This window comes from Sprattus sprattus, assembly GCF_963457725.1.
Source record: "Sprattus sprattus genome assembly, chromosome: 4".
NCBI classification, from domain to species: Eukaryota; Metazoa; Chordata; class Actinopteri; order Clupeiformes; family Clupeidae; genus Sprattus; species Sprattus sprattus.
This window is the reverse complement of record NC_137923.1, coordinates 34,535,394-34,553,785: the sequence shown is the minus strand read 5'-3', so window position 1 is coordinate 34,553,785 and position 18,392 is coordinate 34,535,394. Positions and strand designations below refer to the sequence as shown.

The 18,392-nt window shown below is 39.3% G+C and overlaps 1 protein-coding gene across 1 annotated transcript in view; it reads left to right on the top strand.

The window, feature by feature from the left end:
* Window positions 1-5,237: 5,237 nt before the first annotated feature.
* The window catches only part of LOC308363664 (LIM/homeobox protein Lhx8-like), a gene marked incomplete at its 3' end in the record, with an annotated part of 32,009 nt that continues 18,854 nt past the window's right edge, over window positions 5,238-18,392 (top strand). Inside the window, exons 1-4 of the mRNA XM_080836489.1 lie at window positions 5,238-5,361; window positions 5,545-5,666; window positions 5,877-6,097; window positions 6,364-6,467. Coding sequence (XP_080692615.1) covers window positions 5,296-5,361; window positions 5,545-5,666; window positions 5,877-6,097; window positions 6,364-6,467 — 513 coding nt within the window. The 5' untranslated portion in view covers window positions 5,238-5,295. The remainder of the gene's footprint in view (window positions 5,362-5,544; window positions 5,667-5,876; window positions 6,098-6,363; window positions 6,468-18,392) is intronic.

The window sequence follows — 18,392 nt, the reverse complement described above, 5'->3', positions numbered from 1 at the left end:
CCCTCTGCATAAAAGGCTAGGTGGATTTGGAGCAATGTTTCGTGTTATTGTCCTGCTAGAACACCCAACTCCGCCGTAACTCCAGCTTGGTTACAGATTCTTGAACATTATTGTCAAGAATTTGCTGGTACTGAGTTGAATCCATGCGACCATCAACTTTAAATAGATTTCCAGTTCCTGTACTAGCCACACAGTCCCACAGCATGATGGACCCCCCACCTAATTTTACTGTGGGCAGCAAGTGTTTTTCTAGGAATGCTGTATTAATTTGCCTCCATGCGTAACGCCTCTTGTTGTGACCAAATATCTCTATCTTTGTTCCAAAATGAGCCTGGCTTGTTCAAATGTAGTTTGGCAAACCTCAAGCTAGCTTGTTTGTGGCGTGTGTGCGGAAAAGGCTTCTTCTGCATCACTCTCCCATACAGCTGTTTTCTGTGCAATGTGCGCTGAATGGTTGAGCAATGCACAGTGACACCATCTGCAGCAAGATGACCTTGCAGATCTTTGGAGGTGGTCTGAGGGTTATTCTTGACCATTCTGACCATTATTCGCCTTTGCCTCTTTGTTATTTTTCTTGGCCTGCCACTTCTAGCCCTAGCAAGAACTGTGCCTGTTGCCTTCCACTTCATAATAAAATTCATCACAGTGGAAACTGATAGCTGAAACCTCCAGGATAACTTTTTGTAGCCTTCCCCTAAATAAAACTGATGAACAATCTTTGTTTTCAGATCATTTGATAGCTGTTTTGATGCCCCCATGTTGCCACTGTTCAGAGGAGAATCAAAGAGAAGCACAACTTGCAATTGGCTACCTTAAATACCTTTTCTAATGGTTGGATGCACCTTTCTATGGAATTGAAGGCTTGACGAGCTAACCAGACTAATTCTATGTTGCATTTTATCAGCATTGAGTAGGTACAGGTATTCAAATCAACAAGATTATGAGGGTGCCCAAACTTTTGCACAGCCTATTTTTCACATTTGATTTAATTTCACACCAATAAATACTGCTACACTAAATATCTTTGTCTGGAAAACACCCTAGCACTCAGTGATAACAACAAAATAAATATTTGACCACTGTGATATTTTTTGGTGAAGACAGAGTAAATTATCATGCAGCCTTAGAGGGGTGCCTAAACTTTTGCATACGACTGTATTTCCCCATAAATGTTTTCATGGTGAACACGTCTGCTTTTTAGTCTATTTCTTAGGGCTAAATGAGATTTTTTTCTTATACAATTAAGAATAAATACATTGAAAGTGAAAATATCATGCTAGTATTCAACCCTCATAGATGGGTACTTGGAAGATAACCCCCTTTGCTGCAAAAAGAGCCTTAGGAATAGGAAGTGAAACACTACCAGCTTTGAACATTGTTCTGAAGTGGGTTCCTTCATTCTTTTTGATAGAATTTATTTTTAGAACATTTAGATTGATGGGATTGCAGTGCTGGACTGTAGTGTCACAGATTCTCAGTAGAATTTGGATCAGGGCTTTGACCTAGCCATTGTAGAATATTCACTTTACTGTTTTTGAACCACTCCATGTTGCCACTTTAGCTTTGTGCCTTGGGTTAATTGCCCTTCTGGTATGTAATCCCTTTTCCAAGCCTTAGTTTTACAACTGACTCCAACAGTTATTTTGTAAAATGTTATTTCCATTCCTTCCAATTCTATTCTTTCCTTCCAATTCTAAAAAGTGACCCAGTTCCTGCAGATGAAAACTCTGCCCAGAGCAGGGTATTGCTACTGCCACATGTCACCATGACGATTGGTGTGGAGACATACACAGCGCTTTGGAGCGAGCTCTATTTTGGTCTCTGATCAGAAAAACCTTTCCGACATCTTAAGCAACCTATACAAGCTTTAGTGTGGATCTTCTAAATCAATGTCTTGTTTTTACCCGCCCTCCAAGAGTGCAGTGTTAAGGTTGTGGATCCTACACATCCTAAGGGTAAATGCTTGGTTTAGGGGTCATCAGCCTTTCTGAAAAGTATCTGGATGGTGTGATGCAACTTCCCTTTCTTCTTATGGATCCAATAGTGCTCAATTCAACAAAAAAACACTTTTTAATCTTGGAGTGTTTTCCTCACTTCAGCATTTGAATCACCTTGTCTCTTTAGTCTTTATTTACTCTGTTATTTCCCAACTTTAGATGACCCTTAGACAGAGTGTATTTATATCCAGCAGTAGATCTCTACTTTACCCACTCATAGGTAGTACCTAATTATGACCAGCTCAAATAAATGTTCAAATTTACTGTACCTCTTAACTTTACCTCTGTAGCCTACCATTTGTGTACAATTTGTCATCTGCTTTAATTTGGAATTCCAAAGCACAGGGGTTTGACTGCATATGCAATTGAGTATTGCAGTTTTTACATTGATTTTCAATGTTAGCAGACAAATAACTTGTATTATCTCCCTCTGGAACGAAATACTGTTTTCTGATTGGCTAATGGGGTGTACATTAAGTTCGTGGAACCGCACACCTTGGACGTAGTCCCAGTAGAAAAGTTAAATCGCCGTTCCATATCAATGCTCTTGAATGGTTACCATTGACAACCAACGTAACGTTTATTTTTTGACAGCTAGGATAATTTGAACCAAGATGGCGGCGTGTTGGGACAAGTTAGTGGGCAATGTTTTATGTCAATTAAGCTATCTACACGACTTTTTATATGTCTAAATTGACTCGGTTAGTTGTTTATGTTCTACACGAATGTTGCAGAGTATTGTAATTCTTAACTGAAAGTCTCGAATATTATTTGTAGGCGTCTGTTAGCGCTTAGAAAAAAAACCCATTGAAACAGATGGTAGCTCACACGGCTAACTAGCCGGCTCGATTGTGAGCCTTCGACCAAAATTACTAAACTTGACCTCCCTGTTGCTCTGTCCAACTTCACCATCAACGGAAACGTGGAGTTCAACTGTAAATAGTAAAACCTTATGAACAATACCTGTGTCCGTGTGTCCGTTTACTTTACAGAGGTGAGCTCATGAGTGTCACTTTGCAGCAATGCCCGGGGAAACTAAAGGTCCAGTTCCACGCACTACTTTCTCTAACGGGAGCACTAGGCTTCAAATCAAGAATTCATCAGGTTATTTTGCATATTAAACTGGACAGCTCGTCGGCCGTTATCCCTTACTTATCTCCCTCTGGAACGAAATACTGTTTTCTGATTGGCTAATGGGGTGTACAATAAGTTCGTATGGACACCTTGGACGTAGTCCCAGTAGAAAAGTTAAATCGCCGTTGCATATCAATGCCCTTGAATGGTTACCATTGACAACCAACTGAACGTTTTTTTTTTTTTTTTTTAAACAGCCTGTTCCAGGCACTACTTTCTCTAACGGGAGCACTAGGCTTCAAATCAAGAATTCATCCGGTTATTACGCATAAGTTTCCTAAAGATAAAGGAAATTCTAAATAATAATAATAATAAAAACATTTTTGGATGTTGTAAACGGGAGATAAGCGGGATAACGGCCTCCGAGCTGTACAGTTCTACAAAGATAATGGACTTCGCGGTGCTGCGCGTCGTGGTGTTCTTTGCCCCGCAGCGTCCATTATCTTTGTAAAACTGTACAGCTCGTCGGCCGTTATCCCTTACTTGCTTTTGGAAATATATACTAAAGCATACATTTTCGCCATAAAAATACTGATTGCTAAAATATGCTTAATTGTCTTTTTTAACTGTGAAAATTGTGATTATTTTTAGGGGGCTTTAATACCTTTGCAAGCCATGATATAGCCTACCATTTGTTCTCTTCAGACATGTCCTGTGACAATTTGTGAATACAAGAAGTATATGTTTGTATCTATGGGGGCTGTCCCCTGACACTGCATTTCTGCTTTCAAGAGCTTGGCCAAAGAAAGTTTTCCTGGGAGCAGGCTGAACTAGCCTGGCCATTACCAGCCTGTGACTCCATTTCATGAGCTTGAAATCAATTCAGGCGGAAATACGTAGGCTGGTGTCACCAGGCTAAGGCTGAACCAGAGACATAGAACTTTTCAAACTGATCAGTCAGTGTCCATTTGCAAATTACACTCCCTCTGTTGCATTGGTTAATACGCTACTGGGCGTTATCCATATACACCACATCATTTATTTCCGATTTCACTCTTTTAGATACATTAAGGAGACGTATTTATACATACAATTAATTATCGTAATTAATGCAAATAATACATTATTCAATGTACAGTTAGTAAATGTAATTTGAAAAAAAAAAACAGTGCAGGGCAGGCATTTAAAGGAAACCTAAATTCTAATGCTTGCAGTTCGTTTACATTTAGTTGAGCGAGACTTTTATGCCTATGAATTTTGTTTTTCTGACTTTTGATATTCCACATAAAAGCATAAAATCGTAAAAGCATTAGATACCAAAGTTAATAAATCAGACCAAGGTGGGTAAGGAGGTGGGCCAAGAAAATGCTGGGAAAAGTTCCTCCCCGTTCATGATCTCAAAAGTCATCAGACAATAAGTTCAAGCACACTCTGGGGGTACAATGTAGGCAACTTAACAATGTTTCGGAAAGGCGAGGAGTCAGTCGAACGCCTGCTGCGCGGTGGAAGTTTGTGGAAAGAGAATCAAATCAGTCTCCAAAATTACGGTATGCAACTCTACTGCTTAAAGCTGAGACAGGACACGTGCTGGAAATGATACGGCTTGAAAGTAATAGCCTACTTGAAATCACAAATGTAGTTCTGACGGCAAATGCTTAACTATAATTAGTATGGTCGATAAAGTGCTGTGGTTTTAAATGGCACCATGCATGACAGATTACAAAATAGACCTATGTACAGCAATTTGGGTTTCACTTCACAAAATAAATGCTTGCAAAGCAACATCTTGGAATGACTATGTGGCATTATTTTACAAAATTGCAGAATTTGTGTAGCCTTATAAACTCACTGGAATATAAGGATAAGTAGGATGTTGTCAACGCCCTTGTGATGAGCGCATACAATAATAAAAAAGGTTAATTGGGCTATTAGGAATTTCAAATCCGTGGTCTCGTATCGGGACACCTCAAATTGGCACAATGGTAGGCTAATGTGAGGTTTGCTGGTATAGGCCTAATTCTATTTATCAACGATAAATAGCTTAATTGCAAACATTTAGCCCCGGCTAAATGTTGGAGGAAAAATAGCCTACCACTTTGAATAGGCTGAGTGCGCATATGCCTTAACTGAAACGTACTTATTGTATGCTTCAGAACACCCCTTTTCGAAGACGTCTCGGGTTCTCTGTCTTCCTCCTTGAGACCATCGACCTTCTCCGTCATCAATGGCTGCAGAGAAAAAAATGTGTTCAAGTTGTGGTTGGGAGATAGTTGACAAATACCTGCTCAAGGTATGCGGCCGGACTCATTAAAAATAGCTCGGGGAAAGTCCCTGTGCATTAGACACATTCTACAAGTTCAGGGTCTATGGTTTTATTTAGGCTCTTTTAATAACGCATTATCTGTTAACTAAACGGAGCATTTGGTCAACGAAGCATTTACTTTAATCTAATCTGTTTAACCAAACATTTCAGGTGAACGACCTATGCTGGCACGTGAGGTGCCTGTCGTGCAGCGTGTGCCAAACATCCCTCGGTCGTCATGTCAGTTGCTACATTAAAGAAAAAGAAATATTTTGCAAACTCGACTACTTAAGGTATGAATTTTGACAAACTAATCAATTGATATTTTAGCTTTTGAAATGCTTTGAACCGACAGCTATATTATTGTTTGAGTCCCATGCAGGCAACCGAATAATAACCGCCTTTAGCCTTCTTTTTTACTTGAGTTTGTTTTGAGCTCAGTCTTCATTGTGAGACAAAGCGATTTTCACATAACTGAAATTCATGTAGCCTTTATGTTACAGGAAATATGGAACACGTTGTGCGCGTTGTGGAAGGAACATACACTCGCATGACTGGGTCCGGCGAGCTAAAGGCAACACCTACCACCTGGCTTGTTTTGCGTGCTACTCCTGCAAGCGACAGCTGTCCACAGGAGAGGAGTTTGCGATGTTCGATGACAGGGTGCTGTGCCGGGTGCATTACGACTATGTGCTTGAAAATCTGAAACGGGCTGAAGAAAATGGTTAGTTGGCTACATCTGCACAGATAGCCCTTTGGCATGACCTTCCGTCATGCCAAGCATTCACCCACGCTAAAGAGGAGTGACGAAAATAATTTCTCTATTGTAGTGCTAAATTACTCGTTCACTTGTTTCAGCACACTCGATATGAAGACCATTAGGTTTCTGTGATGGACGAGGGAGGAACTGGTCACAAATAATACTCCTGAAAGTAAAGACTAGGCCTACCGAGTAGATGGACTTCTCATATGTGATGTTCTGACATGCAGGCAAAGTAGTGAACGATCAGGGAGATGTACCCTCGGAGCAGGATACAAGCCAACCCAAGGCATCCAAGAGGGCCCGCACAAGTTTCAACTCTGATCAGCTTCAGGTAAGCACAACAACAAATTCCTTATCATACCTACTGGTTTAGGGAATAACCTAAGTGCTTGCATAGCTGTAGTACTTGGCCACTCACCTGCCCGGACTGCTAATTAAATTAAGAAACGTTTAAGCACCTAATTGCAAAGGCTACGTGTTAATTAGGCTACTTTACTTATTAAAGGCACCCAGTGCAACTTTATGTAGACATGCAATGAAAAATAAACATTCAATTTCTAGTCTTTTTTACACGTAGTAAGTTTCAATAACTCCATACCATTACATATCGACATTCAAGGAGCAAAGATGAGACGTCGTTGTGTGGTGAGAACTGATAGAAAATCGTAAACAACAACAATCGCCAGTGGGGAGAAGCCATTTTTCCATTGACTGGAAGCCTGCTTTATTTATTGTAGGCTACAAAATATAAAGAAAATGGCGGCGATTGTTGTTGTTATCGATTTTCTATCAGTTCTCACCACACAACGACGTCTCATCTTTGCTGCTTGAATGCCGGTATGTAATGGTATGGAGTTATTGAAACTTACTACGTGTAAAAAAGACTAGAAATTGAATGTTTATTTTCAAGCCTCGAAAGTTGCACTGGGTGCCTTTAAATACTCCACTCCCTTAAATACAGCATTGCATGCACAGTGGCCCTAGAACTAATCTGGACACTTAAGCCACACTTCATCATGAAGGCCTGTGAACTTTATTGCAATCGATACAAGTCGAAGCAAATGGCATTTTACAGCTGGGAAATAGCTGCACAACAGATGTCAAATGGTCCACAAAATAAGTTTGATTGGTCAAGGCTTGAGTGATACAAAAATGATATATATTCAATATATGGTTAAAAATTGTGCAGACCTGTTGGTAATTGTAATTAACACTGAAACAATATCTGTGGTGAAACTGTGTCCCATGTTCTAGCGCTCAGTTCATCCATGGTAGTAGAAAATCGGTTAGCTGATATGTTTTGGTTCATGGTATGCCTAAGGTGCTCTTAATTTAGGACAGAGGTATGCTTTGAATCATTTTCCTGCTGAAAAATCCACAGTTGTTGAATGAACAGCAGCAGTTTGCAGTTTGGCCGGCATCAGCATGGCTGCCCTCTGGTGTATGAACAATCAGCAGGTAACTGTGTTTTTCAGATTAGTATGTGACGGTGGTCAAACTGAGAACTGACAAACACTTCGATCACTTGTTGTTTATTTCCTGTTCATGCACAAACATCAAAGGTGGCTCCAAAACACCAACACTATTTACAACAGGAGAATTATGGCGAAACTCATTATATATACATTACATAGTTAAACAGATTTGTTTTATATATATAATTTGTATTATTGCATACAAGAGGCAATACAGGTATCAGCCTTTGTAATGTTTTACAGTTTATACACCTCCCTATGATTTTTACAACACTCATATTCACACATTCATACGTGCAACACAGACACTAAACTGCCCCCAGACACCCTCCCACCACTCACACTCACAGACAAACCCTCCCCCCTCTCAACACACACACGCACGCACGCACGCACAACCACACACACACACACACACTTGGTTCCCATCTCTCAGCCACCACACCAATTCCCTATTTCTTGGCTTTACAAGGTTTCATATAAGTCCTGCCACACCTTATTGAATTGTTGCCTTCTGTTCCGGTCTTCGAACATTGATTTTTCTATACTTAAATAGTATTTCATTAGACCCTTCCATTGCTGTAATGATGGGGCCTCGGAACCCTTCCAATCCTTCAGAATAAATGTTTTATACACCAAAGAGGCAAATATGACCATCCATCCAATGGGATGTTTAAGTGAGTCTGTATTCTGGAAAATACATCTCGTGGCTGTAAATTCAAGTTTGATTCTACAAGTAGTGGTCGTCCATTTTTTAATCTCTAACCATCCCTTGCGGACCTTCTCACATTCCCAGAAGGCATGTATAATTGTTTCCTTGTATATGCCACATTTGACACAAACTGGAGAGAAAGAGGCATCAAATGTATTTATTTTTGATCTTGTGATATATATTCTAGTCATGAGCTTGTATTGTATGAGCCGCAGATTTTCATTGGTGGTTATCGTGTTGGTTGTACTGAGACATTCCTTCCATATACTGTCAGAGTTAGTTAAGTTAAGATCTTTGTTCCAACCCTCATATATTTTATGTAATGAATAATTACTTTCCTGTGCCTCAACAAGATGTTTATACACTTTTCCTTTTAATTTCTTGTTTTCATCTGGATTCAAGAATAGTCTCTGAATAGCTGGAGGTTCCGAGGAGCTGGGTAACAGTTCAAAATGATCTGTTATCCAGTTCTTCAGTTGAAAGTATCTAAAGAGTTCCTAGTTAGTTAAGTTGAATTCTGTTACCAGTTGATTAAAAGGCTTTACGTTTGTATCTGAAATAATATCCCCAATAGTTTTTATTCCATTGTCACTCCATGAGCTCCACTTTAGCTTCTGCTTTTGGATGGTGATGGATGGGTTATTCCACAGGTATGTGGTCTTTGGGACCATGATTTTCATATCCAAAATTAGTTTTATTCTCGACCATGCTCTTAATGTGCTATTTGAGACAAAACTAACATTCTTAATCTTCACCTTTGTAAATAAGGCTAAAAACAGGTTTTTGCCCCTAAGCTGCTGATCCTCTATGTTTACCCAAGTATCTTCCTCTGATCTGTTTAGAATTTTATTAATGTAATAGGCCTGAGCAGAATAAAAATATAGCTCCAGGTTTGGGAAATTTAGCCCTCCCCTTTTTCTATTGTTTTGAAGTAGTTTTCTACTCAGTCTATTTGCCTAATGTGACCAGATAAAAGAGCTAAAAAGTGTATCAATAGTTTCAAAAAACGTTTTAGGAGGGGTCATTGGGATTGTCTGAAAATTGAACAGAAATTTTGGTAGCCATATAATTTTAAGCAAATTGATTCTGCCTATTAAATTAATTGGTAAGTCTGTCCATTTATCTAGACTAGCCTTAAGGCGAGACACTACAGGTGAATAGGGTAATTTTTTTAAATAATAGATATCACCATGAAACTTCCTCAGTTGATTACTTACACATGTATGAACAAAAAATGTATTACAAGTTTCTGAAATTATTATGTTTGATTATGCAAATGAGGCCTTATCTAATTAAATATGCGCAAATTTGCATATATTTCCGGTAGATATATCTGGACACACGATAAAGCCAGGTGATTATTTTTTTTTTCATTTTGTTTACACACAAGATGCAAACAAATTTACAGAGGGATTTCAGGATATCTGCTTTCATTACCTAGAAAATCAAAATATACTGTCTATAGCCTTAAAAAATCGATTTTCGCCACCTTTTTTTGATCAAAATGTCACATAAATCAGGCCAGGAATGATTTATTAACAAATCCCTCTGTAAATATCTTCAGAATACTGCTAAGTGTATAACTGGAAAGTTTGGTGTACATAGGTGCTACATAGGCTGAGAAGTATCTACCGGAGAATGACAAAAAACTCATTTTGAGAAAACGGCATTTAAAGATTTGAATAGGGGATTTTAATACATTTCTATTGGAAACAATTGCTCAAAAACAGAATAAATGCTCAGGCCCTTAGTAAAAATAATATAAAACATTTCAAACTCATGAATTAACACAGAACACAGAACAAGACCATCAGCTTTCTATTCTAAATGTCCATTCCAGCACCATATGTAGGTCCCTCTGACAGTTCTTGCTGGTGCCTCTCCACTTTCTTGGCTGTGCTCACCAATTTTCGTTTGCGCTTCATAGTTGCGGACTGAATGGCATTTGCCTTGGACACTCTGAGCAGGTCTGCCTGCTTGATTGAGTTCACTGTAATGAGTGTGCTCTCCAGCCATAAGTTGGCCATCACATTAAGCATAGCCGAGGCACCCTCATTAAAAGAGGAGATGGCCATGCTCGCTGCTGCCTCGACCCTGCTCTTACCAACAAAAACTGTTTTGGGGCATCGGGCCCATATGACCGAATTAAGGCACTCATTCACATTTTGGGTACCACCATGCTGCATTCTTTTAAGCAAGCTGTCGCTAGACATGCGGTGGTAGATGGGTAGAAGCTTCTCGCCCACCTCTCGGGTGAGGTAATTGGAAGCATGTCGTGTGTGGCTTTCGGGGGTCTCACCTTTATCCTCTGCCCTCCGATACCAACACCAAGACACATTGCACCTAGTATGCAATGGTGTCTCATCTGTTGACATGGAGTGGAGAAGGCCTGCCCATATTTCCGCTTTCATTGCATCCACAGACCCCTGATTGTTCAAAATAGCCCCCCTGTAATAATTTTGCATTGTTTTGCATTTTTTTGCGGTAAGTTTCCCCAAACCCTTGCCTCCCAATTTGCGCTCGGCACTAAATTTTCTGAGAGCTGTACCCATTCGCTTGTGAGCATGGTTTATACACTCCAGCTTCACAATTTCATTCCCAGGGTATGGGTTCAGTGATAGTACCTCCTTAAAGGCAGAGCTATCACCATCTGAGAGCATCTCAGTGTAGCGCAGCTGGTGGCGACTCACTGATCTGGCCCACATTCTCCTTGCTGCCTCCTGCTCCATTGCCTTACTCGAACCACTGAAATTCTTTGCACAATCAGTGTGCTTCTCCCTCCAACTGTCCAGTTCATCCACCGTCATCTTGCCCTCATTAACAGCACTTTGCTTTAAGACACAGGCATGGCAGTAAGAGGATAACACCTCAAAGTCAATGACCAAACCTGTGAGAATGTCTATACATATGCCAATCCCATAATGGGAAGTGAAGCCTCTTTTCTGCCATGTGCCATCAAAAGAGACACCGATGTTGATAACAGCATCAGCATCCTCCCTCAGCAACTCTGCCAACTCGGGGTCAACATCCGCATAGGCTTGCCTGATCTGCTCCCTGGTCTTGTGCAGTGACTCCAGTCCTCTTTCAATTTCCGCCACTAAAATAAAAAATGCCAAGAACTGTTACTTTATTGTTGACTTAGAGTGGCAAAAAGGACCAGGGAGCAGACTATGCAGCCATGTTGGGGCGGTGGTAGTATAGTGGTAAAGGAGCTGGGCTAGCGTGCAGTATGTAATGTAATGTCATAGCCAATTGGACAAGCCAACTGTAAATGACTATAAAGACTATAAAAGGCCATCCTATAATGTTATACTATTACAACAGGTATAACATAATAGTCTCTCTCTCTCTCTCTCTCTCTCTCTCTCTCTCATAAGGCTGCATTATTTCAGTGTCCTTTGTTTTTGCCACTGAACTGAAAACTCAAGTAAAACTGACCAATACAACACAATGTATGAGATGACATTTTATTCTACTGTTACAAATCCATCCTTGTTCCATCCATGACAATATGTTCGCTGTTAGAGTCTACAACAACACCATAAAATGTAACAGGTCATTAGACCTCCAAAATCAACATCCCTGTACCATCCCTGTTTCTATAGCCTACCTGTCACTCTCTTGTCATGCCTCTGGTATGTTTTCAGGTGAAGGGAAGGGATCCCCAACCGTAACTGACCTTCCTCAGAGCAGCATATCCCATGCCTAGTTCATGGGCCAAAAGCACCATGCGGACATTGACGTCAAAAGCGACGTCCCCTCTCGTCTCGCTTTGAAGCCGTGTGGATGAGTACACGCTCCGCCTATACCTGCTCTCTCCTTTGCAATTAGTGCACTCTAAAAGCAGACTACTGCAAAAGCCATGATTTTCTGGATCAATCTTTATAAATAAACCTGACGCAGTAGCACAATTGGGGCACAAGAGATCATAAATCAATTCATTCAGACGTGTGACATGTACAATTAGCCACTGCTGTGTCGCACAGTCAGTGGCACTGTCATTATCCCCCCCTCGGTTTCCCAACGACAGCTTACGATCGGATGTGCTGCTTGCTGGTGTTTTAACAGCTAATCCAGTAGATCGCCTTCCCTTTCCACATCTTGCTATGCCCAATTGTTTTTTTCTCTCCCTTGTCATTTGCGGTGGTACCGGCATTTTGGAAGCTCCCGCGGTAAGCTAAACACGGAAGTGTCAAAGTACACCACGTGACGCGTCTGAGCGAATCACGTTAGTAGAAATCAGCAATAGCCAATGAGATTTCGTCATTAGCTTTAAAACCCCGGTTGGACATTCACGATTGGTTACTGATAGAAAGGAAATGCCCTTATTTGGAGAACAGATCATTGTGCAGGGGACTCTACGCTTTACAAAGATACCGGACATGAGAGTCTTCAGTAAACAGGCGAAACTCGGCATGTCGCTTTGGAATGCTAACTTCTTGGTAAATTCGGGAGTAACTTACTGCTGCAAGTAAACAAAATGTATTAAAATAAACATCTTTGTGTACATTTTCAACGTTTTATTTATAGTAGCTTGAAAGAACACATATTGAAGGAGTAAACTAGCCCAAAATCTCAAAATTGACCACTGCATGAAAAATCGATGTTTTTGCCTGCCGTGTCTCGCCTTAAGATCCTTTATTAATGGAGAGAAATTGTCTTTAAAGTTTTGTTTTATCTAAACTGATACGACACCCTAGGTATTTAATCCTTTCCTTTTGCCATTTAAAATTTGTATTTTAATAAGTTCTCAGTTTTTGGGTAAAAACCCTGTTGTTGATAATAGTTCTGTTTTTTTCTATATTCATTTTGTAGCCGGATATTTTTGAATACTGCTCAATAATTTTCATCAGATATGGGATAGATTCTTCTATATTAGTCAGATACAACATCAAATCATCAGCGTACAAACCAAGTTTATAGCATTCCCCTCCGATGTTAATCCCACTTAACTTGTCTGATTGGCGTATTTTCTGAGTCAACGGCTCTACAGCCAAGGCATATAGTGATGGGGATAGGGGACATCCCTGCCTTGTACCTCTAGTTATCTGAATTGCATCTGAAAGAATACCATTAGAGTAGACGTATGCCTTAGGAGACTTGTAGACCGTTTTAATCAATTGTATTATTTCCTTTGGGAAGTTGTATGCGTCTAAAACCTCATACAAGTAGCTCCACTCTAAGCGATCAAACGCTTTTTCTGAGTCTACCGCCATCAGTGTCACATCTACTTTTTCTTTTTTAGCAAATTGTGTTAGAGATATACAAGCTCTAACATTAGTTTTTAACTGTCTATCCTTAATAAACCCAGTTTGATTAAAATGAAGGATTGATGGAAGTATTTCAGTAATTCTATTATTTATAACTTTTGTAATTATTTTATTATCAGCATTAATCAGACTTATTGGTCTGAAATCAGAAGGTTTACTGCACTCTTTACCTGGCTTAGGAATAACATTGATAATGGATTGTACATTGAGGATGGCAGGGTTTCATTTGTAGTAAAGTATTTTATGACTTCCATGAAGAGAATATTTATTTGGGGCCAGAATGTTGAATAAAACTCAGTTGGTAGCCCATCCATCCCTGGAGCCTTGCCTTTTGGGAAGCTGTCAATTGCCTTTTTGATTTCCAACAGGGAAATATCTTTGTCCAGAAAAGCTTTGTTTTGCTCCGACAGCTTTTTACTGTTTACTGATTTTAAGAAATTGTTTTGTTCTTGTGTTTGACCTCCAATTTCTGTAGAATATAGTTTTGCATAGAAAGAAGCAAAATTTTGGTTAATACGTTGGTTATCCCTAACCACAGAATTTTTCACTGGATCCTTTAGAATAGTCTCTTTTAGACATATTTTATGTGGACAACTGCTTCCCGGTCTAATTTGATTTGATTTATTCATGTTATACCTAACTTTATTAGCTTTTTCTAGCAGCAGCTGGTAATATTCTAGCTTCAATCTTTGCAAGTGTTCCATATCGTACTTAAGACAAGATTTCTTATGCTGGTGTTCAGCTCGACTGATATCAGTCTCTATTTGTTTAACTTTTTTGTTTAATTCTGTGTTCTTTCTAGACGAAAAGGAGATAATAATCCCCCTTATATATCCTTTAAAAGCATCCTATATAATATGAACAGGTGGCTTTTCCTTACTATCAGTAACATTTATTGTTATGAATTAATTAATGTTTTTTATTACGTATTTAATAAACTCCTCATCTTTCAGATATTTTCTATTCATCCTCCAGATTCTATGCAGTAACTTATTTGATGGGGGGCACAATAATGCAAGTAACTGCTGCGTGGTCTGATATAACTATGTCATGTATCTTAGAAGTTATTACATCTGCTTCTCCTTCTTTGGATACGAAGATGAAATCTAAGCGGCTATAGCTGTTTTGTGCATGAGAATAATGTGTATAATCTTTGTCTTAAATGCATTTGTCGCCACACATCAGTTAGGCCATATAATGCAAGGAATTCAAGAAGTTCCTTGGGAACATTAGGCTTCCTCTTCAAGTTAGAACTATCATGTTCATTAAAAACTTGATTTAAATCTCCGGCAAAAATAATTCTTCCTGCTGATATGCTATTGATTATTGATTGAATATTTCTAAGATACTTCATGTTAGCTGACGGGGGAGAGTACATATTTATTAGTGTATATTTATCTCCATGGATTTCACACGAGACTATTAAATATCTACCCTCTGGTTCAGAGTGTTCTGAGATTAAATGGAATGGTAAGAATTTACTTATTAGAATACCTACTCCTCTACTTTTAGATGTATAGATTGATTCGAATTCCTCTCCCACCCACTGTTTTTTCAGGAGTTTAATCTCACCGGCTTTGAGATGCAGCTCTTGCAAAAAAACTATATCCGAAGACAATTTCTTTAGGTGTTGAATAGGGCTGCCGCGATTAGTTGATGTGGTCGACGAAGTCGGCGGTAAAAATGCGTCGGCATCAATAATTTACGTCGATGCCTCTTTTTTTTTTATTTTATGAATTTACCTTTTCAATTTCTAAAACGCTTCAGTTCAGTATAACGACTGTGCGTCTTCCGTATCACTACGTAATTGCTGCGTGCCTGACGTCAGTCTTTTTTGGCACCGTCATTGGTCGCCTTCAGTCAATGCTTCAGTTTTAGTAAAATCATGGCGGGCGGCGGCAGCGGAGTCCGACCTGGTGGGCTAAAGAGACGGAATCTACACGTTTCCAAAGACCAAAGGCGTCAAAAGTATGGGAGTTTTTCAAACAAGCACCTAACAAAAGGGTGGTTTGTGCACTCTGCAAAGTGTCTGGCTTATCACAGCAGCACCACCGCTATGCGCGAAAACCTCAAACGAAAACATACAGGCGCCGTTGTGGAAGTATTGTCTATTCATGTTTATTAAATTGCCGTACGTTTAAATATCTTTTGTCATTGTAGCTGCTAAATACACGCATTATTAAAGCCATAAAGTTGTCTTCCTGCGACCTTAGAATTTCCATTGAATACGTTTTTACGTTTTAAATAACAGAAAATGTGCAGGCTAGATCTGGGCTTATTCTACGTTGATTGACGGTGCCAGTGTTTGTTCGTGCTTGTTGATAATGTACCGTATCGAAATATTTTATTTCTGCCATTATTTGAATTATAACAAGTCCTCTTTTTAATTTTATTTTTTATCATGTTGGGAGTTGCTAGTTTAAACGTGCAGTTTAGCACTTCAATATGTCAGCCTTTGTTTACATTTTGTTTTGTGCTGCATTATGTAAAAATAAAATGAATGAACTGAGCTGAAATGGTGAATTTTTTTTTTTTTTTTAGGAAAATGAATCGTTTAGATTAATCGACTAATCGATAAAATAGTCTATAGATTAATCGATAGAAAAATAGTCGTTAGTGGCAGCCCTAGTGTTGAAGGACTTTTTGTTGCTTTACTCTGTCTTCAACCCCATTTACATTCCACGTTGTATCAATGAATTTATTAGGGTTAATTTTAATCTGACTGCTATCCAACATTTTGCATGATGGACATGCGGGTAAATCTTAGCCAAGCTCTAGGCTGGTGTGATAACTTTAATAGGGAACCAAACACACACACCCCATACTCACTCCCACCACTCATTCTACAAGTAAAGGACAGGTGGACAGACAGGCCAAACACACTCTCACTCACACCCCATAGCATACATACACCCCTAACAAACAAACATAAATCCATTCATACCTAATTCTACCTGCTTGTAAAGCATGCTTTTGGTAAGGTCAGTTGCTCCTTTTTTGCTGCTAGGGCACTGATCTATTTCAAACTCAAATATTTTCTTTCAACAATTGGTTATATAATTTACATAAATTACACCTCACACCTCCAAGAGGGACAAAACTGAGAAAATAAAGAGAATGAGAGGAAAAAGGGGGAGGAAAATAAAAATAATAAAGTAACAATACAAATAATAGTAATACATAGAGAGCCCTCCTCTCCCACGCCCCCGGTCTCACTCACTGCTTCACTCATTCCACGTCTTCACACACACATAAACGCAGAGCAGAGCCAGAGCTTAGACTGTGCATAGATGGAACATCCATCAAACAAGTTAAGGTAACCAAGCTATTGGGAGTCACCCTAGATGATAGTCTCGGTCAAAGCATATTGACACTATTGTCAATAAAATGGGCAAAGCACTAGCTGTAGTCAGACGATGCAGAAATCATCTTACACCCAGGGTGGGAAATTTACATATTTTTTAGGGGGCAATTTTTGCCCCCACTTACTGAAATCCAGGGGCATTTCACTAAAAATTGGGGGCACTTTCAGAAACTTGTGAAAATCATTTAACCTTTGTTCAAAATAATAAACACACTTATTTAGGCTTAAAGCAGCAATACGGAGTTCTGTTCCAAAACTAGTACGCTAACTACCTAAAAGGCATGCAAAAACCTTGTAACCACCACCAACAGCCCAGCTGACAGTAATAGAAGCTTGCCAATACACTAACTTGGTGTCTTTTTGCAGTATACCTGGCATGTCATGCATGTGAAAGCTTTTCTTCCATTTTTGCAGGGTGTTCCAGCCCGTTACACAGAACTACATAGGGCATATCTTGGATGGCTAGTGGGAAAGACACAGGTCTTTTATCTGTCCTTCACATGACCGTATGCGATCAAAAATAATTAGAGGATGGTACCAAAACTAGTTGCCTATAGAACCATACCTCAAAAAGTGTCAAATTGTTGCATAGTGTTACTTTAAAGTATATGAGCAATTGTCATCAAATGGCAATAATAAGACTATTAGGCATTAGTCTACAAATTCAAAGTGCTTTCTTAGATTTTTTGAACAAAAACCAAACAGACAACGTAAATTAGACAATCATATTCACGTTTATTCTTATTTCTTTGTGGTTATGAGTTGTTATGACTACATTTCATTATTCAACTATTAACAATCATTTTTTTCTTTCTTTTTTCATAATAATAACACATTATATTTATGGATTTTTGTGTTAGGCCTACCTTTAATCATGTTGTACCTACCATAGTAGGCCTACAGGAAACAGTTAAGACTAGTAAACTAGCTTGCAAGCAAGCCTATGTAGCTAACGCACTATCAAAGATAGCTAACGTTAGTTAGCTAACTAACATTAAACTAGCTTAACCGAACTAAATCAATTCTAAAAGTATTATTACCAGTTATCATTCACCGTAGGCGATGGCGTGTTGCTTGGCGCCTGGTGACGAAAGGCCATGTATTTCTGTATGTTTTCGCTCCCCTTGATGAATTCAGCAGAAAAAAAATTGCCTGTGCTGGATTAACAACGACTTGGGCAAGTCGTTGTCCACAAGTCCGACATGCCTGGGAAAAAAAAAAATCAGGTGTTTTTCTCGTCGTCGTCGTCATCCTCCACCCCAGGCCATTCTAACTTAAATTTGTTGACAGTCGCTGGGTGTGTGAATTTTATCTATTAGGACCTGAGATGGTGAGAGAGACTGCGCTGATCCTCATTTCTCCTCACTCTCGCAGTCACAGGTCTGATTAGGAAGCGCTCCAAATATCTTTTGTTAGAACGTTCGGTTCTTCACGC